Raw genomic sequence first — 24,888 nt, 5'->3', positions numbered from 1 at the left:
CATTCACGCCTTCCTCAGCCCAGTCACACAGGGCCCTTTGGCCACACTGCTAGCGTCTTTGTAAGAGTCGTATGCTCCATCTTCTCCCTGATTCCAGAAGCTTCCTGTTCGCCTTTCTCCACCTTTGTTCAGGCTGCGCCTCACACTTCACATGCTCTCCCTCCTTTTTCCTGTCCAAAGCCTCCCCATCCTCTTGTGACTTACCGGGGCCCTCAGACCTCACCGGCCTCTTGAGAATGCTCCTCTGCATCTCCGAGGCATGACGATCTGACAGCATTGGAGATGTTTGGGTGGCATCTCTCGTCTTCTCAGTAAGGTGGTCGGCTGCTCCTGTGAGCAGGGCAGTGCCCGCACCTGGCTTCTGGCTGGAACTTGTTCCACCCTGGTCACTGTTCCACAGTGGACTTCCCTCTGCCCTTCACAGGAGCCTCCGGGAATTCCACACACGTTCTGCCCAGTTCCCAGACCTAAGAATTAAAAAGAAAAAGAAAAAAAAGATGTCCATGATATGGGACAGGGTGCCTGGGTGGCTCAGTCGGTTAAACGGCCAACTTCGGTTCCGGTCATGATCTCACAGCTTGTGAGTTCGAGCCCCACATTGGGCTCTGTGCTGAGAGCTCAGAGCCTGGAGCCTGCTTTGGAGTCTCTGTCTTCCTCTCTCTCCCTCTGCCCCTCCCCTGCTGGTGCTCTGTCTCTCTTTCTCTCTCAAAAAAATAAACATTGTGGGAAAAAAAAAAAAAGATGTCCATGATAAAGATGTCAACACAACCTTGTCACATGTTGAGGGAGGAGCCTCTGCCATCTTAGGGCCTTTGTGTCTTGTTCTGACTGTCCTGGACCAGCCCCACACAGAAATCACTTCCCTGGAGGGTGGCGGTCCCTTGGGTGTTCATCCGCAAGGGCTCCCACAGGCCTCACTCCTCTTCTGTCTTCACAGCCCCGAGGCAGCACACTTCCTTTGCTGGAAGGTCCCCAGACTGACGGGGTCACCATTGGGGACAAAGGGGAGTGTGTGATCACGCCCAGCACAGACCTAAAGTTTGAGCCTGGGCTCAAAGGGAAGAACAAGCTCAACTACTTGAGGAACTACTGGCTTCTGATAGGTAAGAGTGGGTGTCTCGTCCCCTCAGGCAATGGAGTGCTGCCCCCTGGTGGACAAAAGCCGACTGTGCTAGTTACTGTGGTCGACTCTGCCTTGTGCTCAGTTCAAGTCCAAATCAGCCTTTCAGACCTGGGAACATTTTTACCCCCAAGGAAAATAAACAGAGTAACTGTGTTACCAAGTCACTTCTCAAAAATTGTTTAATGTTACAAAACTCAAGTACCAACCACCATAAAATCTGTGCAGTTATTGTCTTCTGTGCCGGGCATTGGCACTAACACTTTAGAACCCGTCTCCTTATTTCTCACAGCGACCCCTTGTGAGGTAGACACTCTTGTTATTTCCACTTATGGGGAACCAGGGCGACCCCTATGGAAGAATTCCCTTGGGGTTGGTGTGGGAGCCGGGGCTGAGGGAGGAGAGGGTTGGAGACCCAGGAAGGACTGGGGGTGGTGAGGAGTTCGAGGCTAGACGTGGGCCACGGAGCCACAGCAGAAGTCCCTGGTGTGTGTGCGTGGCAGGGGTATTCCCTTTTCCTTTCTCTTCCATTGGTTGCTGTCCTTGCTAACGGCCCTCGGGTTGAATTGGGGGGCCTGTCAGCCACAGAGAGAAAGTGAGATGACACCCGAAGGCAGTGAGTGTGACAAATGAAGGCAGTCACGTGAGAGGAGCTGTGTCTCTGGCAAGTGTCACAAGCAATTAGAGCAGGACAGAGTTTTCTTGAATCGGATTTGCCTTCCTGTTCCCAGTCTCCCCCCAGTTCTGCCTCTTAGCCCCGGAGGTGGTGAGAGGTGCAGCCTCATGGGAGGGGACAGGAGGCAAGCGGGGGTGCCAGGGCACACGGGTTGATAAGGTCCCCCCCACTCCCTACCCATCCCTCAGTCTCACTCCCACTCCCCTCCCCCCGTACTAGCTGCTGACTGGAACGAGCAGGGAGAGGGCGGTGCTGGAGGCACGGGGAAGGGAGTAGAGTGGCTCAGAGGCGTGTGGGCCCAGCAGGCTGCAAGATCTGCCCCACGGCGGCATCTGGACATGGATGTGTAACTGGGTGTTGCAGACCAGAACCTGAGTCCTGATCGGCCCCTTCGTGGTTTTCTGGCTCCCGTTCTTTGTTCTTCTTGACTCCTTGTAGCTGTTTTCTTCTGGTTCTTATTTTCACAATATAATGGGCAAAGGAGAGAACAAAGTAATTCCATCGCTTTTTGAACAAAAGTAGTTTCAAGAGCATGCATGCAGGTGAGGGAAAAAAAGTAGCTGATGAGTGGAGACTATTAAAATTACAAGGTCACTTAGTTATATACCAGTTAAGGGATACATAACCTGCCCATCAGTGGTTTCAAAGTGAAGAAACTATTGGAAACTAAGGAAATGTGTATGTAAGACTGTAAGAAACATGGGCAAAAAGTCTTCATGGCTAGGTTGCAAAAAGAGACCCTTTTTTAAAGAATTTTTCTTAATGTTTTATTTCTGAGAGAGAGAGAAAGTTAGAATGTGAGTGGGGGAGGGTCAGAGAGAGAGGGAGATAAAGAATCCGAAGCAGGCTCCAGGCTCTAAGCCAGCTGTCAGCACAGAGCCCAACGTGGGGCTCAAACCCATTAACTGCGAGATCATGACCTGAGCCGAAGTCAAACGCTTAACCGATGGAGCCACCCAGGCGCCCCAAAAATGATACCCTCTTTAAGAAAATTTTTTTTAATGTTTGTTTGTTTTTGAGAGAGAGGGAAAGACAAAGACAAAATGTGAGCAGGGGAGGGGCAGTGAGAGAGGGAGACCCAGAATCTGAAGCAAACTCCAGGCTCTGAGCTGGCTGTCAGGACAGAGCCCAACGCAGGGCTCAAACCCATGAACTGTGAGATCATGTCCTGAGCTGAAGCCAGACACTTAACCGACTGAACCACCCAGGTGCTCCAAAAAGATCCTTTTAAAATGTGAAGGTACGCCAGTCAGAGTGGCTAAAATGAGCAAATCNATAAAGTACAGATTGTATATAAATAAAGTACACAAAGTATAAATTAATTTTTATGACTGCTAGTATGGGGGATAAAGACAAGACTGAAAAATTTACCTTAGAACTGGAAATTCAAAACAAAAGAAAATAACATGAACAAAAAAGAAAATCTAGAAGTGAAAGATGCCATTACTGAAGTGAAGAATGTAATGAATAGATTCATGGTTTAACCGCATATTAGACACAAATAAAAGAGAATTTGTGAACTATAATTTAGGTCAAAAGAATATATCCAAAATAAAAACAGTAGAGAAAAAAAATTAATGGCAAACGCTGAAGGGAACAAATAGAGAGGAGAAAATGATAAAATCTCTCACAAATGTACTAGAAGGAACAAATGAAAAGAATTACAAGCAAGGTAAATAGTAATTATTTGATAAGCCTAAATAAATATCAATGATACCAATTCTTGATAAGAAGCAGGAAGATATGACCTATAAGAGAAGCGAAATCACTTAATATAAATCAATTCAGATATGGCATAGATAGCATAATTAATATGAAAATCCATGTTAAAAGGTATTATAATTGTATTCCACATCTTCTGAAAGCTAAAAGAAGGACTGTTTATGTTAATTAGAGATATTAAAGATACAAAATGACCCAGTTTAAATATCTAGAGATGAAAATTACACTTGATGAGAATAATGGCAGATTAACCACTGCAGAAGAAAAGATTAGTGGATTTGAAGATGTAGCAATAGAAATTATCCAAATTGGAATACAGAGAATAAATGACTGAAAACTATGAAAAGGTCATCAGTGAACTACAGAAGAATGTGAAAGGTGATTCCAATTCCGATATACATAAATTGAAATCTCTGAAGGCAAGCATTGGAAAGGGAGAGAAAAAAAAACTTGAAGTAAAAATAGTTGAAAATTTTCAAAACTGATGAAAACTGTGAACCCGCATAGCCAAGTTCTACAACCCCAAATCACAAGAAACATAAAGAAAATACTGAGTACATGATGATCAACTTGCTCAACACCAGTGATAAACAGAAGAATTTCAAAAACAATCAGAAGAAAAAGGCAAGTTTCATACAGAAAAGTAAATATAAAGATGAAGCAGAAGTCTTGTTGGAAACTACGAACTAAAATTACAGGTTAAAACATGGCTGAATCTCACAAGTGTAATGTTAAATTAAAAACATACAGAAGCCTAAAAAAATAAAATAAAATGTGAAGGTAATGGGGCCCCTGGGTGGCTCTGTCGGTTAAGCATCAGACTTTGGCTCAGGTCATGATCTCACTGTTCGTGGGTTCGAGCCCCGCGTTGGTCTCTGTGCTGACAGCTCAGAGCCTGGAGCTTGCTTAGGATTCTGTGTCTCCTCTCTCTCTGCCCCTCCCCCAACTCATGCTCTGTCTCAAAAATAAATAAACATTTCCTTAAAAATGTAAAAGTTGTCCAAGTAAGACAACTGAGAAATTCAACAGAGTATAAAGAAGTAATTAGGGAGTCATCTCACATTTCTGAAGTCCCTTTGAGGAGCTCCAGAGCCAGTCATTTTTAAATAAGGCAGTGGAACTGCTTGACCATCTCTGCATAGACTCAGGGCCATAGGTACAATAACGTGCCCTTTTATGTCCAACCGTGTCCTTTGATTTGGTGTTTGTAGAGCACATTAAGGATCTGCCCACTTTCACCTTGGTCTTGAAAATAAACTGAGTCCATTTAGCTTGAGTGGAGCAGCCTCTGGGTTTCCCCAGAGCAGTGGCCCTAACCCAGGGTGCCCTTGGCTTCTTCTGGGAGCTCTGACACATAAGCACGTGTGACCCTAGGGGATCCCAATTCAGTAGGACTGGCGCAGGGCCTGTGCTTTTTGCTCTGGGGCCCGGACATGGTGAGGATGACCGATAAATCCCTAAGAGCAAGTACTGGTTGCACATGGTTGGGGATCTCATGATTGGGCTCGTGGAACAGTTGGTTCAGAGTGTGCAGTGTGAGATTCCTCAAGGCCCAGATTCCGGAGAAATCTGTTCATGAAAAGCAGCACAGGAGGAAGCAGGAACCCGGACTAATCATGGCTGTAGTGGTCTGTGCGGGAGGGGGGTGTGGCGAGCAGGCAGGGCCCTGTAGCACAAGGCCACACATGGGAGAGCAACCTGCTTTCCGAGAGAGCAAAGGTTTCTCGTTAGCAAACATCAGAGGCACCTGGAGAAACTCACCGTCAGACACCTGGGCCCCATCAGCAAGTGTGAGTTCAGGGGCTGCGGCAGGTGGACCTCAGGTCCCCACCTGAGGACCCCCTGCTTCACGGCAAAGCGCGTCTCACCATCCTCACCTGCTCACCTGACGGCTCAAAACAAAAAAGGTTTCCCTTAAAGAGCAATCCTACCTTGTAGAGAGAGAGAACTGACCTAAAGATAGGGGTTTTTTCCAGATCAAGGAACATACACAGCTTGGACTAGTTCTTGCTTATTTTTGTCTTGGAAATATACATTATAAAATCTTTGATAGGCTTGAGAGAACAGTGGCGGGACCGTAGGGTGAGACCCGAATTGCAGTGAGAGAACAAAAAAGAATGTCAGGGGGCCGACAGCCCAGTGTGAGAGTGAACTGGTTCTTCTGGGTTAGTTAGTACAGGAGTCATTTAATTTTGGAGCTAAACAGATTTTCCAGCCAGATCAAATCCCAGTTCTTATTTTATTCAACTTTGTCTCTCTTACAGTATGCACACAGTAGGTGCTTAGTCAGTGTGTATTATGTGCTGGGTAGTCTTCACATAGTGTGGAGAACAGAGAATGAATGCTGAGAGAACCTTGATCCTCTGCTCCCCTAGCAAATATGACCTGTTTCTCTTTTATGCACAATTCACTTCCCAGGATGGAAGCCTGCATTTAAATAATCAGAATAGAACTCTACCTGAGCAATTTAAATCTCAAGGGCGGGACGAGAAACCCTTAGTAGAGGGGTGTTACAAGGTAACTGGGCAGAACTGCTTGAATTTTTAATGAAGCTTCATGACGCTTGGGCAGCATGCAGCCTAAATTGGGACTTACCCACACAAATCTTGCTCTGAACATATCCCAAAGATCCTGCTTCCCCTCATGACAAAGACACTTCTTTGTCCCTCATTATGAGATTCAGAATACTGTATATGTGCCACTGATTAGTAAAATTCCTGTCTTGATGAGATTTTTCTGTTAATTGCCTGTCATGTTCTCTCACTTTACAAATATGGGTGTTTGCGCTGTGGGCCCCTCGGTGGGGAGCCACTGTCGCCTAAGCTTAGTGTGGAGGGCTTTCACCATGTCGGGGTGAGGAGGGGCTGCTCTCATGGAAGGCTTGTTTCCTCTCCTAGGACACCATGAAACCCCCCTGTCTGCGTCTACCAAGATGCTGGAGAGATTCCCCAATAATCTTCCCAAACATCGGGAAAACGTGATTCCTGCTGATTCAGAGAAGAAGAGCTTTGAGGAAGTGAGTGGCGGGGTAAACAGTTCGTTCCTGGCTCCTCCTGTCAGGTGTTGGGGGCTGAGGAATTTGCCCTTGTCTTCAGAGCTTGCAGTGGACTCAGGAGGGGAGAGGAATGCTCTGGAACCTGTGGCACACATCTCCCCGTGACGTGACTGACTGCTGGGGGGAGGGAGAAGAGCTTAGTGGAGGCTGCTAGAAGGGCAGAGGGACAGGGGAGGGGTCTGGCCTGAAGGGGGAGAGGCAGAGGGCCCTGGAGGGAGGAGAGCAGCAGAGGTGAGGGCGGGGAGGTGGGACTAACCTTGTCTGGGCACCTCTGGGGCCGAGCTCCACTCCGAGGCCAGCAGGTGGGGAGCGGTGGGAAGTGGGACCACGTTCTACAGAGGAACTACGTTACCAGGCTTTGCTGGCACGTGGCAATGGAGCAAAGGGTTGATGAAGAGAGGAGGTGGGAGGCCTGAAGCTTCACGGCGCCAGGAGCGGTCCTTTGGAAGCGGCCTGCTTGTCTGCTTGGTCTGGCGGGGACCCCGGGTGCCCACAGAATGGAGCTTTGGGCAGCAGGGAAGCCCACCCAGGCGGTAGCTGCCGCGAGCCTCTGACTTGAGCTGCCTCCTGTAACCCTGGGAAGACAAGGTGCCAGTCAGGGTCTCGGCTGGACAGTGATGGCTACTCCGGTTAGGATGATCAGAGAGGAGTGTAATAAAGGGATTATCCACTTTATTACGGTGACTATGTGGACAGTCCCGGGGCTTCTCTTAGCATCTTTTAGCCTGAAGTTGGGGGGAGGGAGTGCAAAGGGCCCCAGGCCAGGAGCCTAAAGCTTCAGTTGCCATGTTGAGCAACCTCACAGTATTTGACCTCGTTCTCTCCCTCCACCCCATCTGCTGGTGTCCCAGTCAGAAACCAGAGGGCTGGGAAGCCACTGCCGTGCCCACGGTGGCACAGAGCAGGTGGAGAAGGCGGGAGGGTGGCCCTGCAGGTGAGGTTCCAGCGTGGCCAGTGGGGTGGGAGGTGGGTCTGAAGGTCCATTTGGACTTGGCAAGTCCAGCATCCCTGCCATGGGGACCCCAGGCCTGAGAAGGGGCCTGGAGTACGGGCAAGGTCCAAGGTAGACAAGAGGGGCTGGCTTGTGGGGGGACCATGATCATGGCAAGTTCACTGGAGGGGTCCAGATTTTATCCAGCGAGAAAGGAAGGAAAATCATGCTACTGTTGAAGATTCTAGAGCGAAATATCTTGAGTTGCCTATCATCTCTAGAGGTAGCCAGTTGGAGAAATACACTGAATCCTAAGACAGTGATTTTGGAAAGCATTGGTGCCCTAAAGCCTTGATCTGATTTTGATCTTATTAAAGTCACTCATATCCATCATGGAACGCTTAGAAAATAAAAGTACAGCGAAGAAAAGAGGACAGTACCTTTAATATAACACCAAGAGATAGCCACAGTTAAGATTGTAATAATCATCCAAACTTGAACAGAGTTTTCTGAAACTCCATTAAAATACTCTGAGGTACATTTATGTGGCAATAAGACAGCGTCTTTAACAAACGGATTTGAACAGAATCTAACCAAAGGAGTGTCGCTCCTGGTCACGTGCGTGCTCAGCAGATGTCCCTCAGCTGCCTGCCCCACACCAGCTGTCCCGCCCTGCCCCACGCACTGTGGGGGTGGGGGTGGGGGCGGGGACAGGGAGAGAGCCATAGGCAGGAGTCCGGATNGGGGCGGGGACAGGGAGAGAGCCATAGGCAGGAGACAGGATGGAGAGAGGTGGGTGATGGGGTTGGGGCAGTTGGGGGGATGCCGAACCCTGCACTTGCCCAGGGGCCATGCTTGTCACTTCGTTGGACAAGCAGTAATGGCACTCCGGGAACACTAGATGTTCGAAAATGAATTGAAGTCCCAGAGACGCCAAGAAGCTCAGACAGAAGGTCTACTTTTATCTGACTTAATTCTAGGCTTCCAAGTAAGTTTCTTTAACAAAAAATTCTGATGCTTTTCTGAGACTTTGAAAAAGAGCAGAATACTTGGAAAAATGATTTTGTTTTTGGAGTTGCACCAAAGGTTTACAAGCCACAGAACCAAGCCACTTCATTACTCTTAAGCCGCGTGTGCACGCACACGTTGTTTTCCTTTTTATTTTTTAACTTTATTTATTTACTTTGAGAGAAAGAGTGCATGTGTGCCCATGAGTGGAAGAGGAGCAGAGAGAGAGGGAGACAGAGAGTCCCAAGAAGGCTCTGCGAAAACTTCAGTGCAGAGCCTAACACGGGGCTCCATCCCACAAACTGCGAGGTCATGACTTGAGCCGAAATCAAGTGTCGGACGCTTAATCCACTGAGCCACCCAGGTGCCTCCGGGTTTTCCTTTTTAATGTGACGTGGTGTTAATGACTACCAACATTTTTACCAGACTTTGTGACAGATGATTTCAGAGTTTTCCCAAATAGCGAATCTACCATTGAAGGAGGAAGTCTTTTCCTTCAGTAAGGATTTTCAAAAGAATATAGGATCTGAAGGCACTTCCCAAACTGCCCTTAGAACTTTTTCTGTGTACTGATACCATCAGCACAATGAATCAAGGCCTCTCAAGGCAGTCACTTTGATAAAGACAGCAATTGTTTGGCTTTGTGATCTTAGATGAGCTTAAAAAAAAAAAGAAAAACACATTTTACGGTGCAGTCATTCGTGGTAAATAGTCATGGCTACTCTTGACTGTTCAGCTCATTTGTATCTGCCTAGAAATTTTGCAGTGATGTAGTCACTCTGTCTCACACAAGGTTATCAACCTGGTTGAGCAGACGTCAGAAAACGCGCCCACCGCCGTTTCACAGGATGTGGAGGAGAAGTTCGAGCATGCCCCTGCCAAGCCCGAGGCCCCCGTGGACTCTGTGCTCAAGGATATAGCCACCATCATCCTGAGCACCTTCCTGCTCATCGGCTGGGTGGCTTTCATCATTACCTACCCCTTGGTAAAGCTCGGCCCCTTCCCTTTGCCCTCCCATATGCTTTTGAACTGTGCTGGTCACCTGATGTCCCTGACAAGCAGACACATTTCCTTTCACAGTTAAGAGTCAGTATTTGCTTCTCTTCAGAAACATTATAATTAAAGAGACACTACCTTCTCAGGAAATTTTTTTGCCTATGTCTTAGAGTTAACTGATTATAAAAGCTGATTTGTAAACCTTGCTTGCCCATCATTTAGGAGGTTTTTTTGTTTTGGTTTTATTTTAGTTTTTTTTTAAGAGAAGGAAGTCCTTCTTAAAGTGTTTTTATTTGTTTTTGAGAGACACAGAGACAGCACAAGCAGGAGAGAGGCAGAGAGAGAGGGAGAGAGAAAGAATCCCAAGCAGGCTCCATGCTCTGAGCACAGAGCCCAACACGGGGCTCAAACTCACGAAACCGTGAGATCCTGACCAGAGCCAAAACCAAGAGTTGGATGCTTAACCAACTGAGCCACCCAGGTGCCCTGCTTGCAGATCGCTTTGAAGAGTTAATTGTTTCCCTTTTTTTTTTTTAAATGTTTATTTATTTTTGATAGAGACAGAGTGTGAGGGGGGAGGGACAGAGAGAGAGGGAGACACTGAATCCGAAGCAGGCTGCAGGCTCTGAGCTGTTAGCACAAGAGCCTGACTGGGGGCTCGAACTCATGGACCATGAGATCGTGACCTGAGCGGAAGTCAGACGCTTAACCAGCTGAGCCACCCAGGTGCCCCTAACTATTTCCTTTTTAAGAACAGTCATAATAGATGAAAATCCACTTAACTTTCCTACCCCCGTTAGAGACACCAGGATGAGTGAAAAAGGCGGCATCCCTTCCGCTTTCTAGTGGGAAGTGAGTGAGCTAAATTTACATAGTTGAATAGGTTGTGGGTTGGATAAAACCTTCTAGAAGAATATTCCTTTATGGAGTTGCTCAGAGCCTTGAAGTGTCATCACGTTAGAATGCTAGTGCCTGGGGAAGCTCGTGTCCCCACAGGAATGGGGATGACAAACCCTTCCGTTTGTGCAGATGGGTCCACTCCACCTGCATTGTTTTATGTTTTACCTCACACAGTCCCGTGAGGTCATTATCACTCTGCCCTGCCCTCAAATGAAGAAGCCAGGCTCTGGGAAGTTAAATAACTTTCCCAGGGTTCCTCAGCGGTAGATGGCATTTCCAGGATTTGATCCCAAGTTCAGAGAGAGTATAGGGGAGCGTACGCGAGAACCAGAAAACTCCCAGGGGTTGTTGGCTACACACCCGTCCCTTCAGTCCCCTTCCCACACAGTACAGTCACAGCTCACTGCTACTTCAAATTATGACAAAGAATTTCTCCGAATAGAGAGGAGAGTACGGGGTGTGGGGAAAGCAGCGTGATGAAATGGGGCTGGAGCAGGGCCTTGGCCACGCCCCATGTTTTTAGCCCCATCCTAGCTATGTGGCTGTGGGAAGATGGCTGTGAGGTTCCGAGCCCCACCTGCTGCCTCTGCCCGTCTGGATCGGTGGCTGTCTGTGCACCCGCCTCTGCCAAGGGCACAGCCGTAGTGGACAGCAAGCCCGGGGCTGCCTGTATCCGCCATGCTCCGAGCTACCCGGTGTAACCATTCTTCCTCCTTGGTTTCGTTTTTGCAACAACTCCCAGACTTCCATAGAAGTCCGAGAATAGTCCATAATCCTAGAATTTTAGAATTAAATGGAGTCCTTTCATCTAGCCCAGCCTCCACCTGCAGCGGGGTCCTCCCTCCTGCGCCTGCCGGCCCTCTCCAGCAGGGGGCGTGGGCTGTCCTGGGAAGTCCTAACTGGCCACAAGCTTCCAGTCTTCCCCGATCCCTCCTCCTGTGCCTTCTCACTGTTCTCACTGGTTCCACCCGCCTCCCCCCACCCCACCCCCGTAGGCAGGGCACCCGCTCCCTCTCCCACAGGGAGCCTCGCCCTTCCAGCCTGTCTGTGTCCCCCGGGAGCAGGCCGCACGTGTCTGGACGTGTATTTCTCTCCCCAGAGCATGCATCAGCAGCAGCAGCTCCAGCACCAGCAGTTCCAGAAGGAACTGGAGAAAATCCAGCTCCTGCAACAGCAGCAGCTGCCCTTCCATCCCCCTGGAGACGTGGCTCCAGATGCCGAGCTTCTGGACTCCTCCGGCCTGTACTCGGAGAGCTCGGGCACCAGCAGCCCCAGCACATCCCCCAGAGCCTCCAACCACTCGCTCCACTCCAGTGGCTCTGCCTCCAGGGCTGGCACCAGCCCCTTCCTGGAGCAGGACGATGAGGGTAAAGCGAGTCGCCATTTTGGTACTGTTTCCTCTTTCATGTGAACACAACTTGAGAAGCACGTCCTTCTGGAGCGTCTCTGTGGGACTGTGAAGTGCTGTTTCAGAGGGCTCACCATGTTCTCACCTACTTCCCTCTCACTCTGGGGACCAGGCTGCCATGCCATCCAAGCCTCTCCCACTCAGGGGACCTTCTGGGGACTACCTTGTCTTCCACTGGGTCTACCCACTGGGTCCCCCCATCTTGCTCCATAAGGGCTGCCGTTTGCTGCTCACCAGAGGCGCACTGGGCATCTGGCTTGGGAGAGTTCCTGCGGCAAGTCAGCGGCCAAGTGTAGCTGTTGATCCTGGTTCCTCTGGGAGGTGGGCTCAGGCCAGTTGTCAGGGCTGATGTTCTGAGGGGATGGCTATAGAGCTAGTGCAAGAGACCTGAGCCCCAGTCGAGCTGGAGGCCACCCCCGGTCTCTTCAGTGCACATCCACTCTCTGGAGGCTTCAGGCTCAAATCGTAGGTGGATCTGTGGAGAATCCCAGCCTTCTGACAATAATGTAAAGGCAGGAATAAAGGGCAGGAGGCTGGGGAGGCGGTGGCCCTGGGCCTCAGTGGGGAGTGGGCCCTGCCCGCACTTGCTTACCAGGGGTTGGGAACATAGAGCCTGTGAGATCCCATCTCTGAGTCTGGGCTCAGGAAGCAGAACCATTCTAGTTTCAAGGTGTTTTAGGCTATATTGTTTGTTTAAAACAACTTTTTCCTGTTTTGTCCCAGATGAGGAAACCAGCATGGTGATCGTTGGGAAGATCTCATTCTGTCCCAAGGACGTGCTGGGCCATGGAGCGGAAGGCACGATTGTGTACCGGTGAGTGGATTGAGAGCTCTGTGACCTCCCCTCACGTCCGAGTGCCTGCCGGCTTGCAGCTGCCATGCCAGGCCCTGGGGGTGCCGCAGGGTCACAGTGGCGGCCGAGATGGAGGACTTCACATCCAGGGAGGAAGCGGTGGCCACCTGGTGGTCAGTCAGGGCTGCGAGGCTCCCGGGGTGGCTGCCGCATCGCGGGAGAAGGAGCACTGTGGGTCTGTGGGCCTCTCGTCTCCGCAGCCTGGCTCGCCCCTCCAACCTGTGATCCTCGTCCTCAGGGGCATGTTTGACAACCGCGACGTGGCCGTCAAGAGGATCCTCCCTGAGTGTTTTAGTTTCGCGGACCGTGAGGTCCAGCTGCTTCGAGAATCAGACGAGCACCCCAATGTGATTCGTTACTTCTGCACGGAGAGGGACCGGCAGTTCCAGTACATTGCCATCGAGCTGTGTGCGGCCACGCTGCAGGAGGTGGGTGCCCGGGGCGCTTTGCCTTCGGCCCTGCGGCCTCCCTGCTCCCGGCAGCGGCTTGAGGGACTGTGACTTCTTTTCCCTTTATTTCTCTGTATTCACTTTACTCAAGTTATAATATGACACACTCACGTAGATGAATGGTTTGGGGCACGTGACGGGGCGCACAGCCCTTTAACCACAAAGAACGCTGATGGAGAGTATTCTTATCACCTCAGCTTCAGTGGGACGGTCTTTGGTTGCCGTTAGTATCTCTCTCCCTCTGCCTCCAAGAAACCTGGCATTTCTCCCCATCGGTTAGGGCTGTTCCGGGCGTGGAGGGTGCTGGTTGAGGACTCAGGTCGTGGAGACCATCCAGAGGACTCCTTTTGCTCAGCCTCCAGGCTCACGTGACACTATGTCTGTATCCGTCCGCTTCACTTGCAGGTTTGCCTGTATGAGGCAGTGAACTTGAGTTCCGCACCCTCTTGCCTTTCTCACCGTACACGAGTCAGCTGGAACTTTTGTTTACGTTAGCCTGTGGCTGCCAGAGAAAGTCTGTGGGCAGACGTGGATTTGGACAGAGCGTTGTCAGTTTCACTTCCTGTTTCTTTCTTAAAACAGGATTAGAGAAAATGAGCCGACCTAATCCCGAGCATTAATTAAGCCAAAAAGCTGCAGGCTCGACTTTGCTGAATAAAATGGAATCACTTAGAGAAAAACAGTGCTGTGTGGAGGGGCCCGTCCCCAAGGGCTGTGTGCGTGACCTGGCTGTCGTGTGTCTCTTGCAGTACGTGGAGCAAAAGGACTTTGCCCACCTCGGCCTGGAGCCCATCACCTTGCTGCAGCAGACCACCTCGGGCCTGGCCCATCTGCACTCCCTCAACATCGGTGAGAAGCTTCCCTTTATTTACCAGGCCGCAGCCCGGCGAGGGGCTCCCTTGCTGGGGTGGTCCTTGCCCCTGCTGAGATTCTCGGTTTCATCGCTGGTGTGCCTGTGGGGGTTTTAGGTGGCCTTTTGACAATAAGAATTTGAGGCAGAATCTTTTGCAGCTGCAAACCAGAAAACGTTTAGAGGTACAGCGAGTCGGCTGGGAGTCTGAGAATGCCCTCCCCACCGCAGGAGGCGGCCTGACGTTACTAGTGGTAATCTCCGACTGATCTGGAGTTTTGTATTAGTTCACAGAGACCTGAAGCCCCACAACATTCTCCTGTCCATGCCCAACGCACATGGCAGGATCAAGGCCATGATCTCTGACTTTGGCCTCTGCAAGAAGCTGGCGGTGGGCAGGCACAGTTTCAGCCGCCGCTCGGGGGTGCCTGGCACAGAAGGCTGGATCGCTCCAGAGATGCTGAGCGAAGACTGTAAGGACAATCCCGTGAGTAGTGGGCATAGTTCTGGGGAACGCTGCCAGCCTCTCGTATCTTCGGGGATGAGAGCCTCCGCATCCAAGACTTGGGGGCTGTGGTGCACATAGCTGGAGTGTGACATTTCTTTATCAAGAGCTTCTGTGTGAATAGCATGCTGCTGGCATTTTCCATGTGATCTTATGTTCAGATGAATGAAAGGGGCAAATGTGGCAATTGTCTGTTTTTCCCCCCTACTTTTCAATCACTTCCAACCCCAGCCAGTCGGCTCTAGACCCCACGTTGCCCACTGCAGTCACCGACACTCACATGGCCCCTGCGGGTGCCAGCACTGCTCTGGGCACTTCAGGCATGCTATTCGAGTCACCCGGGACCCTTCAAGGTGGTAGAAGCAGCAGCCACACTCCTGTTCTCACTGCTACTCAGTGAGGATGAGAGTTTTCCAGAAGGCCTCTCACACCCTGCATCTCTTTTCAGACCTACACAGTGGATATCTTCTCTGCCGGCTGTGTCTTTTACTATGTGATATCTGAGGGCAGTCACCCTTTCGGCAAGTCCCTGCAGCGGCAAGCCAACATCCTCCTGGGCGCCTACAGCCTCGACTGCTTACATCCGGAGAAGCATGGTGAGCAGGCGGGTCAGGAGCCGTCCCGGCTGCCCATGTGGTCCCCATGGCCTGGGAGGGCGCTGGCGCTGTTCTTCTAGAGACCCTTCCTTCTGACTGCTTGTCCTCTGGGCCTCAGTGAATCAGCAGCTCCAAAGCTGGTAGAAGGTTGGGTTGTCTTTGGAACGTGTCCTCCTTTTTTTTTAAATGTTTATTTATTATTGAGAGACAGAGAGAGACAGTGTGAGCAGGGGAGGGGCAGAGAGAGGGGGAGACACAGAATCTGAAGCAGGCTCCAGGCTCTGAGCTGTCAGCACAGAGCCTGATGCGGGGCTCAAACTCATAAACTGTGATTGATCTGAGCCAAGTCAGACGCCTAACCGACTGAGCCACCCAGGCGCCCCTGGAGCATGTCCTCCTAAAGGCAAGCAGCTCTGAGGTTCCTTCAGGTCCCCCAGTTACCTATGTGACCTGGGCAAGGACCTCTGTTTTCCAGCTTGTGGCTCGTGAGTGTTAAATAGTTTGAGGTCTCTTCCTGCACCGACAGTTAGGATAGCCGTCCGTACTCCGTAAACTCCCAAGTGCAGGCCGCGATCCGTGGGTGTGGCTGGGCTGGGGGCAGACAGCTGGGTCTGGCTTTCCGGCTGCAGGGGTGATAGATCTTTCTTTCTGACTTCAGCATTTCCTGTGTTAAAATTGGCTGGTGACACCCAGTGCCACTTTTTTAAAAATTTAAAACATGTTTTTTAGCATGCTTGTTTTTTAACATCATCTTGAAGAGATACTCCAAGTTGATAGGTATTCCACCAGGGCATCATTTTTTTTTTAAGTTGGTTTTTTTTTAGTGTTTATTTATTTTTGAGAGAGACCGGGAGACAGAGAATCCAAAGCAGGCTGTCAGCCCAGAACCTGATGCGGGGCTCGGACTCATGAACTGTGAGATCGTGACCTGAGCTGAATGAAGTCAGACGATCAACTGACTGAGCCACCCAGGCGCCCCTCATGTTTTTTTAATGTTCATTCATTTTTGAGAGACAGAGCATGAGTTGGAGGGGGGTCACAGAGAGGTGGACAGAGGATCCAAAGTGGGCTCTGCGCTGACAGCAGCAAACCTGACACGGGGCTCAAACCCATGAACCGTGAGATCATGACCTGAGCCCAAGTCAGACACCCAACTGACTGAGCCCCCCAGGCGCCCCTCACCAGTGCATCATTCTAATAGCACAGCCCAGGACATGGAGGCAGCGTGACTGAAGCCTCTGACAGTAGGGATTTCCAGTTACTCCTTTTCACAGACTGTGCGGTGAGGACTCCTCTTTACCAGCTGAAGTTTGTGCAAGTTCTTAACACTATTGGAGTGAGGTTATGTCGGTAGAATCTTAAATCGCAGGGCACGTGCACCATTAAGGTTTGAGTATTTCATTGTGACTATGGGCTGGTGATAATCAGTTGCTTGTTCATTTTCCTCCCATGCAGAAGACGTCATTGCCCGGGAGTTAATCGAGAAGATGATTGCAATGGACCCTCAGAAACGCCCATCTGCGAAGCACGTGCTGAAGCACCCGTTCTTCTGGGGCCTGGAAAAGCAGCTCCAGTTCTTCCAGGTAGGTCTCTTGTTCTGGCTGGTTGGTTATCAAAAGTCTTCAGTTAACGTCTTCCAGATTTTGAATATATAGCAAAAGACAAAATAAATAAATAAAATAAAACAAATGACTCGTAATCTCAGAACCAAGAGATAACTGTGGTTGACATTTTAACATATTGTTTCATATAGATAAAAATGTGATTAGGCTCAAACCGTATATACAATTTTGTATCTTTTTTTATGTACATAATATTTTAATATAGTATTTTATTACGGTGTTAGTAGTATATTAATATGGTATTTAAAGTAGTATTTTAACATAGTCTTCTTACATGTTAAAGTTCTAAAATTTTAACGACTCTGCTACTCTGTCATAGGTTATATTCTGGGAACTTTCAAATATGCACAAAAGTAGAGGGTATGCTATAATGAACTCCCATCTACCCATCAGCCATCTCCAGCAATGACTAACTGAACCTCTGTTCTCTCTCCACCCGATTACTTCGAAGCAAATCGTAGGCATCATGTTTCAGTCAAGTCTCATAAATCTAAATGTTTACTTACATTGAGTTCTTTTCATCCTTTTTCACTCAGTCTTTGCACAGATCTCTCTTTGCTTAAGGTGGGTTCTGAGATGTTAAATCATAGGCCAGTAGCTGTGAGCTCCTTCGGTGGTTTGGTGGTGTGAAGGCTTTGTGGTATTGCCTGCCGGTGGCACATTACCGGAAAGGTAATGTGTTTCTCACAGAGTCTTCTGGAGTCAGATCAGCATGGCTCATCCAGACACAGCCGACCCAGCACACCAGCTCAGAGAAGCAGGCTTACGGGCAGGGGGCAGTGCTTTTCCTCCTGGGCCTGGTCCGAGGGGAGCTTGGGTTTAGGAGTGACCATCAATGTGTCCTGAGGTCTGACTAGAGCTTTGGTTCTGGTGAAACCCCCAACATTTACATGCTCCTTGAAGGCAGGCGTAGTTGATTTCTGGGCTCACTGCTCTGTGCCCACTGCCCGGGACGCCTCCTGGCACATGGCAGATGCTTAGTCACTGTTGGGATGGATTGGGAAGGGGAGGGTTTCATGCCCTTTGCCATGGCAGCAGTGAGTGTGGCTAACATCAGGCTTGTTCTGTGTTGCAGAGGTCATAACCTTAAAGTTCTGAGGTCACTTGTCTTCCAGGGACTTCTAAAAACTAGGCAGGTTCCATTGATGATAACAAGATGTAGAGCAGGAATAAAGCTCACACAAAGGGACCTCCACCCCTCCATGGGTTAGAATTTAAACTCTTAAGTTTTTCCAAGTCCTGGGTCTTGTAAACACACCTGGCCTCCATTGTATCCCCCAGCTGTACCGGCTTTGCAGAAGTCAGTCCCTCCCGGGCTTGCTCCTACCAGTTACAAGTCAGAGAGTCGGCCAGTCCGGCTTCATCTTTATCAGAGAAAGAAAAGACTGTGGCCAGTGAGGCTGGGCGGCGTTACCGCGGTGGGCTCGTCGCTCCATTTCCTCGACTGTTGGAGCTCGCGTCCAGGCTGTGTCCCTCAGACACGGGGCAGGGCCTATGCAGCCCACACTCTTGTCAGCAGCTCTCTGTCTCTATAGGAGGGCCCCATCCATCTTTTCTAATTGTTTGTCTGAGGACTGATGACCAGTCCTGGATTTGAGCTCATCCTGTTTCCCTGGGTGGGCAGAAAAGTTCAAGATGCAAATCAGAATTGAGCTTTGGTGGTGGTGGTGGTGGTGGTGGTGACTGTCAATGAACATAGATTGCACATAGGGCTCTGTGTGGAACGTCACGCATGGGCACACGGGTGACACGTGGGCGAGGCGTTAGGGTTCGTGAAGAGGTGTGACATGTCTCTGTCGTGGAGATGTCCGCGTGGGCCCTCCTCAGTGAACCCCAGACACGGCTGCTCACAGGGGCGAAGTGAACGGATCGTGAGGAGACAGACACAGGACACTTGCTGCCAGTTCTGAGGCAGACTTCAGTCTGGGCCTGCAGCTCGTGTGGCAGTGACCATTCATTCCGTGGCCCGGTGTGTCATGCCTCCAGCTTCTGCTTCTCTGCACACTGACCGTCGCCTGTTGCCCTTGTCACCCTCATAGGACGTGAGTGACCGGATAGAAAAGGAATCCCTGGACGGCCCGATAGTGAAGCAGCTGGAGCGAGGCGGGAGAGCCGTGGTGAAGACGGACTGGAGAGAGAACATTACCGTCCCCCTGCAGACAGGTGACCGTGCCCTGACGGCAAACGTTGGCAGACATGTTTCAAGAGCAGCAGCCATTTCTAGGAAGTGAACTTGGAAATGACGGCTCCAGGGTGTTTGGGCTCCATACCCCCTCCACGGGGTTGAGGCTTTTGTGGGTGTGTCCTCTGGGGTTTGGGCACAAATCAGACCTTTACGCTGATGTGGCTTTCATGTTCGTCCCTTAGGGTGACAGGTGAGTAATGGGTGCCCTGCCCTCACTCACTGCTTATTCCTGGTTGTGGGTGCAACCAGGTGGCAGAATTCAGACTGACTGCCCTCGGGTTCACTGTGGGGGACACACTCCTGTCAGCCACGAGCGTGGCGTCGTTATGTCATGTCTCAGTCTGATCACGTAAACCCCGGGAATGCCAAGAATCCTTTTCTTTGGAAAAGTGTCTGTTACATTGTAGTCCTTGTTTTTTCTTTTTCCTAGATCTGCGTAAATTCAGAACCTATAAAGGTGGCTCCGTGCGAGACCTTCTTCGAGCCATGAGAAACAAGGTAAGCGGGGGGTGAACCCCAGATGAGACCAGCGACTGGGGTATGACCACCTTCCTCCTCCTTTCTGGCCTCTGGGTCCTTCCATTCATACTAGAATTCTGAGCTTGAAGAGGCTCTTTGTTCCCTTAGATGGGTTTTCCCTTCAGGGATGTTGAGGTGAGGAGTTCCGCGCTGGGAAGCAGGCTCTCTGATGCTGCCGTCGCCTGTGGTCTCTGCTGACTCGTATGCCCTGTGCCTGCCTGATAGGCACCGTATAAACTCCCTTAATGGGACCTTCCCACACAGGCCTGGCCCGAGGGCCACTCTGGTAGGGAAGCTCCCTCCTGCCCCCCACCCCCACTCCCCAGCGCTGGGCCCGGCCCAGCTGTGAGGCTTACTCCTGAGTGAGGGGAAGCAGGTAAGATAAACAGATGGACTGCTGGGTCCATAAGCCTTTTCTCCTTTCAGAAAACCAACTAACATTCGGTCTTCCTTGAATAGTCAGAGGATCTTTTACCAGTGTTTCCTGGGCTTCCCAGCTGCTAACCGCTGTGTCTGTGTGTCCGCCCTGTTTGCAGAAGCACCACTACCGGGAGCTCCCCGCAGAGGTGCGGGAGACGCTGGGCTCTCTCCCCGACGACTTTGTGCGCTACTTCACATCACGCTTCCCCCATCTCCTCTCCCACACCTACCGGGCCATGGAGCCCTGCAGCCACGAGAGGCTCTTCCAGCCCTACTATTTCCACGAGCCCCCAGAGCTCCGGCCCCCAGTGACTCCAGACACCCTTTGAGCCAGGGTGGCCTCCGTTCTGGCGGCCCCAGCTGTGACGGAGGGCCTGGTCCCTATAAGTCCGAGCCTGATGCCTCCCGGCTTAGCAAGGAGACCAGGCTGCCAAACCAAGTGCCTTGAGCTGTCCGTTCTGCAGCCAGCAGAAGATGATGCTCACCCCAGGAGGTGGGGAACGTGACCTCCTTTGACCTGTAGGATGCTGGGAAGCTATTGGCCATGAAGGCTTTTCGTTCGGAGGTCCTCTGCCAAGGCGGGCCCATCCCAGAGGCAGTGAAAGAGGCCTCCTCCACCTTCTCGTGGACACACGTGCTTCAGACTCGTACTTCTTTTTAAACTTCCTGTTTGATATCGGCCTGTGAGGAAGAGAGAGGAGGGAGTCTTACGTTTTGCCTACGTGCAGGACCAGGAGTATCTCTCTCCTCGACCAGCTAGGCTGAGGCACACTCAGTGCAGCCTCTGCTCGGAGTGGGGCTCCAAGGTGAGCGGCGCTAAGGAGGAGGAAGACGTTTAGACGGTGTCGTTCGCAGGGATCGGAGATGCCTCACTCTTGAATGTGCCCAAAGAACTCCCAGGTCACTATAACCAGTGTTCCCTGGGGGCGACGAGAGTCTGGAGTGTGGGGCACGACATGGGTCAGCACCACACACTGGAAGCCGAGGCCATGTCTGCAGAGCTCTTAGAAAAGAAGACACACTCTGTCCCGAGTCCACTATAACCCAGTGCCCTGGTGGCCTCTGGTGGATTTGGGGGGCTGCTTAGGAGCATTTGGGGGCAAGAGGTGGTAAGTTCCCTGTCACAAAGAGCAGCACCCAGGCGGGAGCAGGCCAAGTGGGACCCTCTCAGCCACCTGGGAGAGCCCTGGGCCAGCAGGTGGGCAGGGAGGCTCACCCACCCCTGGAGCCGGCAGGACGGGCCAGGGGAGTGGAGCTGAGGCCAGGTCACCACGTGCTTCGTGGGCAGGTTTTTACGTTTCTCCTGGCAGATTTTAATAACTTTCTTTTTTGATCATACTGTAGAATGAATGCTGCATTAGCATAGGTGAGCTGAACCTGAAGTTTACTTGTGAAGAAGCTAAAAGCAAGATCTATATAGTACACTTTCTATTTTGTGTGGCACCAAAAGTCTCCATCCCCTCCAGAAAGAGCGTTCACGTTCAGAACATGCTCTGATGCTGAAAAGTAGCACGTTATAGCAAGGCTGTATACGTCCATTAACCGCTTTGCAGTGATATTCTCTGAATTATGTCAATACCATCTTTTTTGCTAAAACTAGTTTAATTTTTAACTTTAGCTTCAGTCAAAAATTCTTCTGTCTTCTCTCTACCAAGAGCCTTAGCAGTTACGTGTGATCAGGGTACGAAATAAGGAGATGTCTCCTGGGTCCTTTGTCCAGCCGGGTGAGCGGATCATCACCCTTCATTCAGTGCTGGCGAGCTCGGAGACTGCACTCAGGAGCAAGGGTGCGCTGACTGACTGAGACCTCACTGCTGCTTCTGTGACGTGCTTGCTGACGGTGGATTTGTATGGGGGCCTTCTGCCTTCGTCGAATTCAGTTCCCTGCCTTTCATAATGACTGAAGTCACTTTTTTTCTTAACTTGGCATTATCCTGCGTCTTTAAACCTTATCACTTACCTCATTTATACCTTGGAACCCTGGCGTTTTGGTTGGCATCATGGCATCTTCTGCCACACCACCTGTTTTTGAGGAACACAGCCGACGCCTCTCTTCTCCCTGCTCTGATGCACCCACACCGTTGTCGTTACGGCTCTGTGGTCGGTCTCTTCACAGCCGGGCCTGAGTAGCGATGGTCCGCCAGGCGGTCAGGCAGAGAAGGTGCCGAAGTGACAAATGGGGCCGTCGGCTCTCTGTGCTGCCGGGAGCTGGCCTGCCTCGGTCTCGTGGCTGAACGGAGCCCTCGGGGGAGTAGCCAGGTCACTTCTGGCTGCCCAGGGTCTGTGTCCTGTCCCTGTCTGGGCCCACCTTGTCTCCAGGACGGCTGTTTTTTAAATGCCTTTTCTCTTTATCACCTTCATTTCTAACCACCCACCTTTCTCAATCTCCTGTATTCAATGTATTTTATTTTGAGTAGTGGCTGTGTGAGCCAGGCAGGACCCTGGGTGCCATGGATGCAGAGATAAACAAGATAGGCAAGAGTTTTCAGAGCTTTTTAAAGAGCATAGAGTGAGAGAGACAGCAGAAAGTACGCACCAGTGCTACTGAAAAAGCCAGGGGGTGGGGAAGGGCATGCATTTGCTGTACACACTTCTTCGGTCTTAAAGCCACCCGTGACCCAGAACCCATCGGATCTGGTCAGGTCCGCTCTGTTGGCCTTCTGTCCATCACTTTGCAGAATCTGGTCACCCATCAGTCCCTTGGGTGGTTTGAAGAGGCCTCACATGGGCACTTGTCATGGAAACACCTTGGGTATCATCCACTATATTTTGTTCTAATCTGTAGAATTCTAGTTTCCTGTTGTGCTCAGAGCAGCAGGAAGGTGTCTTTTGCTAGAACAGGGTTTTTCAGCCTTAAGCATCACATAGCAGCTGAGCTCTTTGATCGTTAGTATGATTTCTGAAAGGCTGTTTAACTTTTTAGAAGTACACTACTTTCCTTTTTTACGGCAGAATTCAGTCGCATCTGTTAGGAACCCCAGGGACACCTTTGTTAAATCTTGTGTTGAACCTTGCGTCCAATCTATCTTTAGTGCACCTGCCAGAATTTCTCCTGTTGCTTCTTGAGTCTTTTTGACTTCAGTGTATAAAGAGCTCACACGTCACTAGGTTTCAGAGCACTTGCACTTTTGGGGAATCATTGGTGTTCTTGGTAAGTCACTAAATCATCTAGTGGCTGCCCTAAAAGCCGGGGTGCGGCAGCTTGTCCCTCCCCCTCCATCTCCATGCCATAGTCATCCTAGGCTCTTTCCAGTGAGACCTCACTCTGACCCGTGACACGTATTGGAGGATCCGCAGGTTAGTGGGTCCAGCAAAGTATTTTCTTTCTACCAACTTTAGAAGAAAGGTGTTTATCTCAGAGTCAACTTTGGGTAAGGTTTTGTGTAATGTGACTTGTTTACCATTGCGGTTTTCCTCACTGCCGTGAAAGATGACCTTGGCTGCCCATCTGACCTCTTGCAGATGTGGGGCGCCTCTGGGTTGTAGGTCTTTCTCCTTTTGGCCGCTGTCTCTTCAGAAGTTGCCCTCTGGCCAGGCTTCGGTGTCCCTAGATTGCTTTCATTCTCCAGCCCTGTTCAGTAGATCCTCAGCCTTGAGGTCCTCATGGAAGGTAGACTGGCTCTACCTCCCCTGCTTTGCCCTGAGAGCTGGAAGAGGAAGCACACAGCACGCCTGTAAAGAGCCTCTCTAAATTCCCTTTAGCTTTCTCTCTGCTCATTTGGTTCCTGAAATCCCTTTTCTTTGTATATGCCAGTGTCTTTTCCTTGCTGGTGCCTTCACCATTCTGGAGCAGTCCTTTCTGTTGAGTATGGCCTGGCATTGGCCTTTCCTAGAAGAAAGTCACCATGTGTCCCACACAGATGGGCCCACATTCTGCCTTCCGAGGTTGGACCATTATCTTTGAAACCAAAGTGTCTCCTTTTCCCATACTTTGTTTCCTTTGTGAAGCAGTGATTTCCCATGAGTAACCCAGCTTCCTGTTTCCTGTATCAGCACGTAAAACCTTTCTGTATTCATTGGACAACCACAAAGAAAGCATCTGCAACGAGCCCACCACTGGAGCGGCCTTAATGCTTCCAGCCAAAGTCCCCACCCACTTGCCTCACCCTGTGCTCTGTGTGTGTTTGGCGGGGTACAGTATTTCTTTTCAGTATCCCAAAAGCTGTGACGGGGGAGTCCCCACTTACCTAGAAAGCATTACCAGTCAACCATGCGGCATTCTCAGATGCAGACCTTACATAGTGTTCTTTTTGCAATGACCTATTTATTTAACCTATTTATATTTATTTAATTTTTACTCTGAAGTATACCCAGTTACAATTGCACTTGCTTTTAAAGCACATCAGATTTGTTTTGGACAACACACCCGTGACCATTTTAAAACTGGAAAAGTTATACTGTATCCTTCCACAGGATGGACGCCTCACGGTAGTTTTGTCATTAAAGGGTGAATGATTTGGTCAGGGTAAAAAATTTTCATTTTTAAGTGATTTTTTTTTTAAAGAAAATTCTGTGCCATTGTGTCTTCTCTGTGGACGGTTGTTTAATGGGTATGTGTTCATTGTGCGATAGAATCCCTCTTTGTGAACCTACAATCTTTTTAGCTTTATATTTTATAAACTGCCAGATTGTACAATTTTTATGTGTATTTTTAAAGCTTCGTGTGAGGGTGATTAAGTTAAACAGCCTATTTTTGTACCTCCTGTACAGTTTTATAATTCTGCTGATTCATGACGGCGTCTTCTGTTGCGCCAACCGACAAATAAAGGTAGTTTTAGATCTGGAAGTTGGCTTCATCTTCTTAAAGATTTGACCCTCCCCCTCAGGCAAGGGTTCCCTCCCAGCTGTCTTCCTGGGTGTGACATCTGGGTGGTGAAGGTGAGCCCCTCACNGCGGGGGGGAGACGCAGTTGTCCGCAGGTGTCCACAGCAGGGTCCAGGGGGCTGGGACGTCTTCATTGGAGGCTGCGGGAAAAGGTTCCTTGAAACGCTGCATGGAGTCCCCAAAAGTGTTGGTTTGGGCTGAATTCCAGGAAGCTGGCCAAGTTGGGACCAAAATGCCCCAAGGCAAGTT

The 24,888-nt window shown here is 50.3% G+C and overlaps 1 protein-coding gene across 1 annotated transcript in view; it reads left to right on the top strand.

Annotated features, from left to right (window-relative positions):
* Nucleotides 1-24,601, top strand: part of ERN1 (endoplasmic reticulum to nucleus signaling 1) — a 53,921-nt gene extending 29,320 nt beyond the window's left edge. Inside the window, exons 9-21 of the mRNA XM_077780357.1 lie at nt 938-1,103; nt 6,416-6,534; nt 9,306-9,497; nt 11,508-11,775; nt 12,540-12,630; nt 12,908-13,097; nt 13,868-13,967; nt 14,256-14,455; nt 14,922-15,069; nt 16,525-16,652; nt 18,731-18,854; nt 19,307-19,374; nt 19,932-24,601. Of these exons, the coding sequence (XP_077636483.1) occupies nt 938-1,103; nt 6,416-6,534; nt 9,306-9,497; nt 11,508-11,775; nt 12,540-12,630; nt 12,908-13,097; nt 13,868-13,967; nt 14,256-14,455; nt 14,922-15,069; nt 16,525-16,652; nt 18,731-18,854; nt 19,307-19,374; nt 19,932-20,144 (2,007 nt within the window). The 3' untranslated portion in view covers nt 20,145-24,601. The remainder of the gene's footprint in view (nt 1-937; nt 1,104-6,415; nt 6,535-9,305; nt 9,498-11,507; nt 11,776-12,539; nt 12,631-12,907; nt 13,098-13,867; nt 13,968-14,255; nt 14,456-14,921; nt 15,070-16,524; nt 16,653-18,730; nt 18,855-19,306; nt 19,375-19,931) is intronic.
* Nucleotides 24,602-24,888: the final 287 nt, after the last annotated feature.

This window comes from Crocuta crocuta, unplaced genomic scaffold (assembly GCF_008692635.1).
Source record: "Crocuta crocuta isolate KB4526 unplaced genomic scaffold, BGI_CrCroc_1.0 scaffold288, whole genome shotgun sequence".
NCBI lineage: Eukaryota > Metazoa > Chordata > Mammalia > Carnivora > Hyaenidae > Crocuta > Crocuta crocuta.
Note: the sequence above shows the minus strand (reverse complement) of the source record. Positions and strands in the feature narration are given on the sequence as shown.